General features: G+C 42.8%; 1 protein-coding gene across 4 annotated transcripts in view; it reads right to left on the bottom strand.

Annotated features, from left to right (window-relative positions):
- Positions 1–13,050, bottom strand: part of DMD (dystrophin) — a 2,041,544-nt gene that overhangs the window by 855,276 nt on the left and 1,173,218 nt on the right. For all 4 annotated transcript variants that reach the window (XM_087871305.1, XM_087871306.1, XM_087871307.1 and 1 more), the window contains one exon: positions 10,865–11,040. In XM_087871305.1, the coding sequence (XP_087727431.1) occupies positions 10,865–11,040 (176 nt within the window). The remainder of the gene's footprint in view (positions 1–10,864; positions 11,041–13,050) is intronic.

Here is a 13,050-nt window from a genome sequence, read left to right as displayed (position 1 = left end):
AACACATTCAGGTCATCTGCCAGTTGTTGATTTCCTTCAGAAGGTTTGCTGTAACCGGTTATATTTTTAAGAGTTTTCCACGTTTGCTGGTTCATTTGTTGAGAACTGATTCCTTAGCTTTTCAGAGTAGCTTCTTTTTGCTGCTCTGATCTCCCTTGTTAATACGTTTCTGGCCTGATTGTACAGCATTCTATCGCCTTTTTGGTAGGCTTCCTCTTAGCTGCTTAAGTTTAGCTGTGAACCAAAGTTTATTGTTACTGTATATTCGCAATTTTGTGGTCGGCACACATAGGTCTTCACAAAAACTGACATATAATGTTACAGTATCTGTGAGTTCATCCAAGTCTGCAGAGGTACCTTCAAAAACATTCCAATCAGTGCAAGCCTGTAACTTTAGCTTTGCCTCCTCAGTACCCATTATTAATATTAATATTAATTAATAATATTAATATTAAGTACCCATTAATATCACTGAGAAACTGCCACCAGGAAGTGTTCTGATCCAGCCTTTGGAAGTACTACTCAACTGGTTACTCCTGAGGAAAACCCCTTTTTATTTAACAAGGCAGAAATAAACTGCGTTCATGGAAAAACACTAGGAAAGAATCCTTAGATGTTTCAACAAGCAGTAGCAGTCTCTGCTCACACCAGCTCAGCTAGTTGCAATGTCTCTGAGTTCCCCGCAGGGAGGCTCAATTAGCACTTCAATCCCAACACAAATAGTCCTGACCAACCTGGGTGTTGGCAAAGAAATCCTGGCAAGAAAATCCGATGGAGGGAACTTTCCTGTAGCATGAAAAGTTGTCTATAGCAACTGATGCCTCCCACACCTCTCCTCTTTATGTTCCAGCCAGGGAGGGGCTTGTTAATGTCTCCTTTTCTTGGAGAGTCGGCCCCCAATCCTCTGTTGCTTTCCTCTCTTCTCTGCGCATACTTGTGTCTGGGATGGGCCCCAGCTGTTCCTCCCCTTCGCTGAGTTCAGGCCCCAAAAACAGCTGTCTCTCTGTCTGAGCATGTGTTGAGTGCCCTGCTCTGCATCTGGCTCTGAATTCTCTTGCTCCCCAGAGCCTTCCAGAGGCTCCGATGTTAACCCAGGCATCCCGTCCACCTCCTCTGACTCATCTGACTTGACTGCCAGCTCCACTGGTAGTCGATGAACCACAACAGGAAGCTTGGTGGAGCCATTACATGTTTGAAGCAGGCCATCTTAAAAAGCAGGTCCTTTCTATCCTGCTCTGGTTAACTTCATTGTCACAAGGAAGTAATCTGTCATGATAATGGATCAGTATAAAAAGTCATCCAGCACCAGATCAAATACGTTTGCTCTTGTTTTGTTTAACAATATACCTTGTTAGGTAGCGACCAATTAAGATATGGAGATTAATGATGTTTAGGGATTTTTAAATTTTTCATGGGATTTCTAGCTGTAATATGTAGCTTTACTGATTGAGCCCCTGAACAGAACACAAACATTAAAAAGAAATTTTCGTGGACTTTCAGTTCCTGGTAGCCCAAATGTCCCTTAATATATTCAGTCATTCAATCAAAATATTCATAGGCAATGAAGTGAACCACCTAAAGGATAAAATTCACTGTACATACTTAATACTGCTCCTGAAGACTTCAGTTCAATGCATAAAATTTAGTTAGAGCTGGTAGTGGGACTTAGGTTACATTTAAATAATAAAGAAAAATAAATCAAAACATGTTTTTATGCAAAGTAAGTTCAATTAATCATAGAATACATTGGAAGTTTTACTCAATACTTACTCATACTTCTTAAATACATATACACATTTTTTTCTTTTTTTCAGAAAAAAATTCATAAAGGTTTCTAATCATAATAATAAATGCCTTTTTTCTAAGTCAATACTGTTATCTCTCCTAATGCTGTCATTTTCATCAGCCTTTCCTCCATTGTGGGTATTTCAGAATCTTCCCATTTTGTGCATATAATAATCCTGCAGCAGTTATCATAAATAAAAACAACCTTCTATATCTCTTCTCTATCCATTACTCTCAATAAGATGAGTTCTGTTTCAAATGAATATTAATCTTTAAAATTCTTTGTATTGCTGCATGTATTTGAATGCAAAATTTTCTAGTTATTTTTCAAGTCCACCAAGCATGGTAAAATGAACCCTTATGTTACATTTCCAATTTAAATTTGAAGTAGTTTACAAATTAGGAGAATGCTAAAACAACCAGCCACTTTTAAACAAATATGTTATATTGATGAGAAAAATAAAATATATTACCTTATTTTAATTTTATCACAACATGTTCTATAGTCTCATACAACTGCATATTGTTCCTTCTTGATGGCAAGTAAAAATTCTATTGAGAATTTTTAATTCTTTATTGAAGCATTAAATGTCTGCCAAAATGTCTGCTAAAACTGGTATCTACTGTAAACTGGTTTACTTTGAACTCCTTTTACTTGTGGAAGAGAGAAAATGAATTTAGATAGGAATCAACTTAACATGTGCTACTAAAAACAAAACTCTAATATAATATAATGCCAAGTCCTAAAGTAAGGTGACCAGACGTCCCGCTTTTGGCGGGACAGTCCCGCTTTTTAGCAATTTGTCCCGCGTCCCGCGGCGTTTCAAAAAAGTCCCGATTTTTCATTCTGCCTCCTCAGTCCCGCTGCCTCTTGAGCCCCAGCTGATGGCTAGAAGAAAAAAAAAACTGTTTAAACTCTTGCCCGGGGCTTCAAAGGGCCGCCCTACAGGCAATCAGTGTAAAGAGTTCCTGAAGCAGTTTTTTTTTCCCCTAGCTAAGCTGCAGAAACGAAACCAAAACCAGGATCTTTGGTGCAATGTGACAAAATGAGGCAGAGAGATTTATTTTTATTTTTATTTTTCCTCCCCAAAAAAGGTAGGTGAAAAACTGCAAACAATGGGAAATTTAGGAGGAGAGTTCAAGATTTTAAAACACAAAAGAAAAAAAAGCTGTATTTAACTAGGGAATTGTAATAATTGAGATACTATTAATTGTATATTGTGTTGAAAGCAGAAATGGTTAAGTTGTGGTTCAGAGGAATATATGGGAGAAATTATTTGGTTTATTATTATTGGTAAATATAATTAATTGATTTGTAAGAAATTGGATTGCATGGAAATAATTGGAATATTCATGTTCATATTGATTAATATACAAAAAGATAGTTTTATAACTAATTGATTTATATTAAAATGTTGAATTTGTATTAAACAACTGTATTACATAATTACATAATTAAACAATGTGAGGATGGATATAAAAATAGATGACAATGGGAAGGGGTATAATATAGAATAGAAGGGAAAAATTGAATTTGATTAAGATTAGAGATGAGGATGAAGGGTAATATTGTTTTTTTTAAAAAAATAGATGAATAAATATGGCAAAAAGGAAATATAGAAATTGTAAATTTAATTGAAATGACTAAACACTGTTTAAATTTGTGAACCAGCCAAATATTCTGTTCAAAGAAAATACATTGTATGTTTGTATGTGTGTTTCTAATTATTGCTATTTATTCATATTTGTTCTCTTTTATTCTTTAAAGTTTAACAATTCATTCTTTATCTTAATATCTTTATATTTGCTTGGGGTTGGCTTTCTTCCCTTTCATCTTTTTTATTGTACAGCAATCTTTCTCCTCAAATCTACCACCTCTCTCTTTTCTTTCCTTCTTACTTTCTCTTCCCCCCACCCTCTTTTTCTCCTCCCTACTTCCTCTTCCTTTCTCTGTCGAGATCCCCTCGCCATTCAGCGGGATAGGGGGAGCTGCGGATCCTGGCGCTATGCATATGAAGTTGACCCCGCTGTTATACCTACTTGGATCGGTGGACGGGGCGTCGGGCGGGGTGGTTGTTTACACAGGTGGTGGTGGGTGTTTAGCATAATTAGTAGGCGGCCGGTCACGCTGCGGTCGGAGCTAGGATTCTGTTTAACTGCTTTGCTGCAATCGCTGACTCATGCAGGGGCTGGGTGCTCCGGAAGGGCGTGTCAGCCAATGTAATCATTGGGCGCGTGGGTTTAAAAGGCGTTGGAAGGCGGCTGCTCCCAACGCCGACTTTGTATGCCTTTTGCATTAATTGTTTTCTTCGCTACTGACGGTGCTAGCGACCGTTTGAAATAAACCGCTTACAGCAACTAAGACTGGGCAGCGTATGTTTATCCGACGTCTCCTGGACACGCAGTTAGGAAGCTAGACAGAAAGTCGGCGTTTTCATCCTCCTTTTCGCTGGTCTGTCTCGTTGGTGTTGCACCCGGAATGGCGGAAGGCACGACGGTCGGGACATCGGCGATAGAGGAAGATTCGGCGGAGGACACTGTGGTGGAGGCTGCACCCGGTGCTCAAGCAGCTGAGGAGGGGGGGGTAATGGTCGTTCGCCCGAAGGAGAAGCTGGTGCAGGAGGATGCCGCTTCTGTTGAAGGCAAGGCTGTCGGCTCCGGCGGAACAAGACCAGAGTTAGGTGAGTGGTGGCAGAGCTCCGCCCTCACCGCCCCAAGGCCGCTCTCAGCACAGTCAGGGGACACGTCTTTCCAGGGGTGGAGAGAGCGACGGTGGTTGGACGACGAGGAGTGTGATTGGAGCCATTCTTCGGGGCTAGGAGCCACCACCCTGGATGTGCTGCGTGAAAAGTTTGGAGAAGGGAGCTTTCGAGATGCCCCCTCCTGGCAACCGTGGGCGCAGTTGCACGAGCCATGGCAGAGTCATGGGGAGACCCGGAGCAGTTCCGGGGCTCGGTTCCAGTTAGCAAGCCCGAAGCTCCGCATTGAGAGGGGGGTGTATAGACCTGGTAGGAGAGGTCCATCCCCAGCTTCTGGTTCCGCAACCCCGGTGGGGGGGTCTGTGCGTGGGGGGGACCAGGAAGCCTTCCAACAGTCTGGCTCCCAACAGGCGGGTCAAGGGGGGCCCCGCGGCCCTCTCCCTCAGCAAAGAGGGGCTTTCCAGGATACCCGGCCGGGGGCCCCAACCCCGCTGTGGATGCCGGGGATGGGCGCCCCGCAACAGCAACAACAACTCTGGGGGCCTCCCCCCATACAGGCCACATTCGATGGGAGTGCCGACAGGGTCTCTTTATTCTTGAGTCAAATACTGAGTTATATGGATCTCTACGGGCGTCTCTATCCGTCCCAGTGGGCCATGGTGGTGGCTATTACCACCGTTCTAACAGGTGAGGCTGCAGATTGGGTTGCGGATTTACATAGCGACCACGCTAAAGAGCTGGCAAATGTGGGACTCTTTCTAGAAGCGTTACGCTGCCGGTTTGAAGACCAGTCCAGAACACAGTTGCTTGAAAGCGAATTGGTGGCCATAAAACAGGGGGGTAGACCAGCGAGACAGTATGTTAAAGAATTTCGCACGGTGGCCGGTCGCCTCCGTACATGGCCTGAACGTCTCTTAGTACATCAATTCCGTCTCGGACTGGATAGAGAACTACGGCAAGCATGTGTTTATCGGGGACTACCGCCTAAGCTGTCAGAGTGGTTCAGCGCAGCTGTGGATTTAGATGTCGGACTACGTGAGTTCCGTACCCGGGGTGTGAGTAGCCTTCCTTTTACCCCTCGGCGGGCCACGGAAAGACCGGCAAGCCCCAGAGGGGTGAACACCTCCCCGCCTCGTTCTCTGGTCCCTGTGGGGAGGGGGTCGATTCGCTGCTTCAGGTGTAATCAGTTGGGGCATCGTGTAGCCGATTGTCCCGTACCCCCTATTCCGACCACCAACCGTGGGCCCCAGCCAACTGGGAGAGGGCGTGAACGAGCACGTTCGTCATCAGAGAGGTCCAGAGTGGGAACACCCACGACGATACGGGGTGCCCGGGGAACGAGTAGAGAGGCAGGAAGTCCGAATCACCGAGACAGCGTTCCATTGGTTCTGGATAGCAGCGATGAGGATGCTCCGATTGATTCTATGGTAAGTGACCCTGTACGCCCGTTTGTCATCCCAGTTACTCTAAGAAACCTACGGACTACACGAGCCGTCAAACAGGACGCCCTGATAGATTCAGGGTGTACCCGGTGTCTCATTCGGAAGAGTCTGGCTATGGAATTGGGTTTGCAGTCAGCGAAGTTACCAGCTCCCATTCGCTTTGAGCAGATGGATGGTTCTTTATTGGGTGGAAAGGCTGCAACACGGGTTACCGAGCTAGTGCGCTTAGAGATAGGGGAGCATTGGGAACACATTCGTTTCGTCATTGTGGACACAATAGTGGAACCTATCATCCTAGGTCTAGCATGGTTAGATAAATGGAGGCCCAATATATGGTGGGAGGGGGGTTATCGACACGTAAGACTAAGCCTCGGCCCAGAACCAGAACCAGAGACAGGGGTCGGGCGCGCGGGGTTGCAGAGAGATACTCCAGACGACGCATCAAAACAAGGATATCCTGACATTTACAGGGATCTAGCAGAGGTATTCAATGAGGAGGAGTGTGAGGTACTGCCTCCTCACAGAGCGACTGATTGTGCTATAGAACTAAAGCCAGGGGTTAAATTACCAAAACCGCGAATGTATGCTATGACAAAGCCAGAGTTGGAGGAACTCAGACGCTACATAGATAAGAACCTGGCTAGGGGCTTCATTCAACCTAGCAGGTCACACATGGCCGCTCCTGTTCTGTTCCGTGAAAAAAAAGACGGCGGTTTACGTCTGTGTGTGGACTTCCGGGGATTTGAATGCCGTATGTGTCGAACATCTTTACCCGCTCCCATTAATGAAAGATCTACTAGCCACCCTATCGACCGGGCGTGTGTTTACAAAGTTAGACCTAAGAGAGGCGTATTACAGAGTGCGTATAAAACCAGGCGATGAGTGGAAGACCACGTTCAACTGCCCTTTAGGGAGCTATAAATTTAGAGTGATGCCCTTCGGACTGCAAGGCGCTCCTGCTGTTTTCATGCAGGTTATAAACGAAGTATTGCATGAACACTTATACCGAGGTGTCCTAGTCTATCTGGACGATATTCTAATTTATACCAGGACAATGGAGGAACATACAGAGTTAGTGAAACAAGTCTTGAGGAAATTGTTACGGGCAAAACTTTTCGTCAAACTATCAAAATGCGAATTCCACCGCACTAGGCTGGACTATTTGGGCTATCGTATTTCAGGAAACGGAGTGGAAATGGATCCTAAAAAAGTAGATACGGTATTAGATTGGCAAGCTCCTAAAACACGAAAGCAATTGCAAAGCTTCCTTGGCTTTGCCAATTTTTATAGACAGTTCATCCCCGCGTTCGCTCAGATAGCTCTCCCTTTGACAGATTTGCTCCGTACGAAAGGCCCGGGCCTGAGAGCAAGACCAGGACAGCTATTAGTGTGGACTCCGGATTGTCAAAAGGCTTTTGAAAGTTTAAAAACCCTGTTCTCGCAATCACCAATCTTACGGCATCCTGATTCGACCTTGCCGTTTGTTGTACAAGCCGACGCTAGCGACGTGGCCGTGGGCGCTGTGTTATTGCAGAGAACCAGTGACGGGGTGTTACACCCGTGCGCTTATACGTCCCGCAAACTGACATTAACAGAACGAAGGTGGGCTATTTGGGAGAAAGAGGCCTTCGCTGTAAGGTGGGCGCTACTTACCTGGAGGCATTTGTTGGAGGGCACTGGTACCAGATTCGAAGTATGGACGGACCATAAAAATCTCGAAGCACTCCAAAGCCCCAGACGCTTGTCGCCTAAACAAGTACGTTGGGCGCAGTATTTCCAAAGATTCAATTTTGAACTTAAGTATGTGCCGGGAGGGAAGAACTTCCTAGCGGATGCGTTATCATGACTCCCACAGTTTGACAGTAAAAGGGAAGAAGTCGTACAAGCCATGATCCCTGATAAGCAACAGTGGGCCCAAACTGCACGTACCAGATCTTTGTCCTCATGGGAAAATGAGCTACGTCGAGAGGTGGCTACGGATACCTGGTTGAAAACCCACGACACTAGGGTAACATGTCGAGATGGTTTAGCTTGGGTAGGGACCAAATTATATGTTCCTGAAGCATTAAGGCAGTCAGTATTAAATAAATGTCACGATGCGAAAACGGCAGGACACTTCGGATTTCTTAAAACGTTACACCTAGTACGACGCCAATTTTGGTGGCCACGTATCAGGAAAGAGGTCGAACAGTATGTAAAGGGGTGTAAAGTATGTGCAATGGCTAAACCTCGACCAGGAAAGCCTCTTGGGCTTTTACAGTCGGTGGCAGAACCAAATAGTCCCTGGGAGGAGATCGGAATGGATTTTATTGTAGATCTCCCAGAGAGCAATGGCAATACGGTGATATGGACCGTGGTTGATCTATTTTCCAAGCAGGCTCATTTTATTCCGTGTCATGGCTTACCATCAGCTCGAAAGCTGGCAAAATTGTTTATATGGCACGTATATCGGCTGCATGGAGCACCCCGATGCATTATTTCCGACAGAGGTGTACAATTCACCTCGGTGTTTTGGCGTAGTTTCATGAAAATGATAGGCTCGTCACAGGGTCTGAGTTCGGGTTTCCATCCTAGCACCAATGGAGCAGTAGAAAGAACAAACGCCATGGTGGAAAGGTATTTACGTTGTTACGTATCATATCAGCAATCGGATTGGTCTGAGTTACTCCCCTTTGCAGAAGTGGCATATAATAATGCTGTTCACGGCAGTACGGGTATTACACCATTTCAGGCTGTTTCAGGAAAAAACCTTCCTGCGATCCCTGAGTTAGCTCTCCAGAACCCAGATAAGGTGTCACCAGATAGTTGGGCTGCTCATGTTCGAAGTCTTTGGCCCCAAATAAAAGAGGCGTTGGACAAAGCAACCAAAGTCTATAAATACCAAGCCAACAAAAGAAGAGCAGACCACAAACCATTTGTAGTTGGGGATTTAGTTTACTTGTCTACAAAATATCTCAAACTACGAATACCGAGTCGTAAATTGGGGCCCAAATATTTAGGACCCTTCCCTGTGGTAAAAGTGATTAACCCCGTTACAGTGGAATTAAAACTACCGCCATTGCTGGGGAAGGTCCACCCCGTGTTTCATAGTAGTTTGTTAAAACCACTAGATGTCATTAGCAACCAGACGCTAAGGCCAGGCCCGGTAGAAGGGGATCATTATGAGATTGAGGATGTATTAGACTCAAAGCTCAGTAGGGGAGTCCTAAAGTATTTAATCAAGTGGAAGGGTTATCCGTTTGAGGAATCATCATGGGTTAGGGCTACGAATTTGCAGGCTGACCGGTTGGTTAATCAGTTCCATCATAAATATCCACATAAACCAGGGCCTTGGGGTACAGATATGAAACCCTAATACCATATTAACGGTGTATTATTATATCTTCCAGGAGGACACCTGGTAGGGGGAGCCGCCTGTCGAGATCCCCTCGCCATTCAGCGGGATAGGGGGAGCTGCGGATCCTGGCGCTATGCATATGAAGTTGACCCCGCTGTTATACCTACTTGGATCGGCGGACGGGGCGTCGGGCGGGGTGGTTGTTTACACAGGTGGTGGTGGGTGTTTAGCATAATTAGTAGGCGGCCGGTCACGCTGCGGTCGGAGCTAGGATTCTGTTTAACTGCTTTGCTGCAATCGCTGACTCATGCAGGGGCCGGGTGCTCCGGAAGGGCGTGTCAGCCAATGTAATCATTGGGCGCGTGGGTTTAAAAGGCGTTGGAAGGCGGCTGCTCCCAACGCCGACTTTGTATGCCTTTTGCATTAATTGTTTTCTTCGCTACTGACGGTGCTAGCGACCGTTTGAAATAAACCGCTTACAGCAACTAAGACTGGGCAGCGTATGTTTATCCGACGTCTCCTGGACACGCAGTTAGGAAGCTAGACATTCTCCTTCTCCTCCTCTCTTCCTCCCTCTCTTACCCTCACTCCTACTCTAATTTCCATTCCTTCATCCCTCTCTATTGCTGTATCCTTTAATGCATATGGACTACTCAGAGGGCTGAAAAAGTTATTTTTGACTGGTCCTCACACTTTTGACCAGTCCTCGAACTTACGACTGTCCTCACATTTTACGTTTTTGCCCTATCTTGTCACCATGGTGAAGAGAAGCAGTTGTGAAATGAGTGACATGGTTGTTAAGAATGCTGCACGGGCATAAATGTGAGGATGGTCATAAGTGTGAGGACCAGTCAAAAGTGCGAGGACCTGTCAGAAATGACTTTTTTCAGCCCTCTGGTTAGTCCTTTTGTGCATATGGACTACTCGGAGGGCTGAAAAAGTTATTTTTGACTGGTCCTCGCACTTTTGACCAGTCCTCGAACTTATGACTGTCCTCACATTTTACGTTTTTGCCCTATCTTGTCACCATGGTGAAGAGAAGCAGTTGTGAAATGAGTGACATGGTTGTTAAGAATGCTGCACGGGCATAAATGTGAGGATGGTCATAAGTGTGAGGACCAGTCAAAAGTGTGAGGACCTGTCAGAAATGACTTTTCAGCCCTCTGAGTAGTCCCTATACACATAGCCATGGCCACCCAGTCACATGACCAGCTAGCCACGCCTGCCCAGTCACATGGCCTCTAAGCCACGCCCACACAATAAGCTACGCCCACAATGGTGTCCTTCTTACCAATGTTAAAATCTGTTCACCTTACCCTATACACATAGCCATGGCCACCCGGTCACATGACCAGCTAGCCACGCCCACCCAGTCACATGACCAGCTAGCCACGCCCATAAAATAAGCCACACCCACAATGTCCCTCTTTACCAATGTTAAAATCTGGTCACCTTATCCTAAAGCCACTTCTTAGTACTTTCAATTGTCTCCTCAGCAGTGTGTCATCCATCCACACATAAAATTAGACCTCATTCACAGTAATCATTATTGGAATATGTTATGAAATACCAAAAATAAAATAAAACTGTTATTACTCTACCTCTTTTTTCTCTCTGCCAACTGCCTGCAGACTTCCTTCCATCGGAAATTCAAGCTGTCCAATTTTTCTCTTAAAATGCTGGCATCTGTTGCTGATGATTGCTCAATAATCTCATCTCCAACTATGTTCAAAGTTCTGACAATAGTTTGCTGCCTCCCAATGTCATCCTGAAGATCCTGCAAGGTACCAAATAATCTAATTAAACTAGAAAGCAATCCCCTTCTGCTTCATTACAGATCAAGAATGATGGCACAGTAAATATACATGATATAATCTTTTTTTTTTGTCTTTAAATACCAAATTTATCAATAGTGAGTTTTTTTACAAGCATGAATTATTTTCAGATATGTTTCCCTTATGATATTTGGTGCACTATAGAAGATTACGTAGAAAAGATTTAAAATATATATACCAAATGCAAAACATCACTTAATCTGTTGGAAATTTGAACTGCCATGCAGATAAAACACACTTATTGGTCAGTATTTTAAAACTTTCTATGGATCATTTGCACAGGTAATTGTTTTTTGTTCTAATGCTGCCTTATGACCATATAAGCCCATGTATTGCTCCACATATAGAAATTTTTGAACAGCTAAAACTAATTTAATTTCAACACAAGTTGCTAAATTATAATATTGATTATAAGATTAGCTCTAACTGTGGCCTGACTTGAGATACCATACTCTCATCTGATAATAGTTATAAATTAACTTACTAATCATTATATTGGTCAATGATATAAATGTTATTTACTTGTGATGGGAAATATTTTAAAGAGGATAAAGCATTCATGGATGATAAAAAATATAAGATGGTGGTAGCAGCAATGTAATTGAAGCCAAACTCATTTGTTCATGTATACAGTACTGATCCATATACAAAAATGGTAGATTTTCAATCATGCTGCTGTGAAATCATAAGATTTCAAAATTAACCCTTAGCCTAGAGTTCAACAAAGCTGAAAACTAATTTTACTCAAGCTAATATACATAAAAATAGAGCACAATACTCTTGCTCAACACTCAATGGCAAATCATAATGCTATTACTATCTATCAAAATTAATCCAGATTGTAATCCTTATGATGACTTCTAATGTACACCTTAACAAATTTTGACCTAAATTTTAACTAACTTGATTCTATTTCTGAAAAAAATATGTTTATAACAATTGCCCAATCATAAACTCCTAGTAATAATTGAACTATAACACTATCACATTCCGTGAACATTCACCTAGATTCTAAATATACTGCTAACAGAACAACTCTACATTCATTCCATCAATTGTCCTTATGTTATTGTTGGCAATCATCTGCTAAAATAAGGATACTGTAAGATTTTATTGGTGCTATGACATTATTATATTATTACATTTTATTTGCATATTATTGACTTCAGTTTTTGAGGTTGAAAAGATATAAATTATATCTTTTATATCTATATTATATCTATATAATATAATTATATCTAATTATATCTATATCTTTATAAGACATATATATATGTCTTTTTCTTTTTCGTAGGCTTTTATGTGCATATTCTTTCTAGCCAGGTTTTACCTACGTAAACTAAGTTGTTCTGCAGCTCTGGTTGTGTGAAATCTCATTCACAAGCTTCAGGGCTTTTTTTTTTTTTCTCAGTTTGTCAACAATGAACTTAGTTTACGTAGGTAAAACCTGGCTAGAAAGAATATGCATATATATATATATATATATGTAGGTCTTTGGTTATTCGGGTCTTCTCCCACGTAAAATTGGAAGTGTCTTGGCGACGTTTCGACGAAGTCTCATTTGTCATTTTCAGGCTGGTGTTCTCGGCTTCGTGCTTGCTCCTGGAAGCACGAAGCCGAGAACACCAGCCTGAAGATGACGAATGAGACTTCGTCGAAACGTCGCCAAGACACTTCCAATTTTACGTGGGAGAAGACCCGAATAACCAAAGACCTACATACAAACACCCGCGAAAACCTGAGAAAACATATATATATATATATATATATATATATATATATATATATATATATATATATATATATATATATATATATATATATATATATATATATATATATATATATATATATATATATATATATATATATATATATACACATACACATACACATACACACACACACACACACACATGTATACGTATACGTATACTTATACATACACATAC

Source organism: Pantherophis guttatus, chromosome 5, assembly GCF_059756535.1.
Source record: "Pantherophis guttatus breed Tessera chromosome 5, ASM5975653v1, whole genome shotgun sequence".
Classification (NCBI taxonomy): domain Eukaryota; kingdom Metazoa; phylum Chordata; class Lepidosauria; order Squamata; family Colubridae; genus Pantherophis; species Pantherophis guttatus.
Note: the sequence above shows the minus strand (reverse complement) of the source record. Positions and strands in the feature narration are given on the sequence as shown.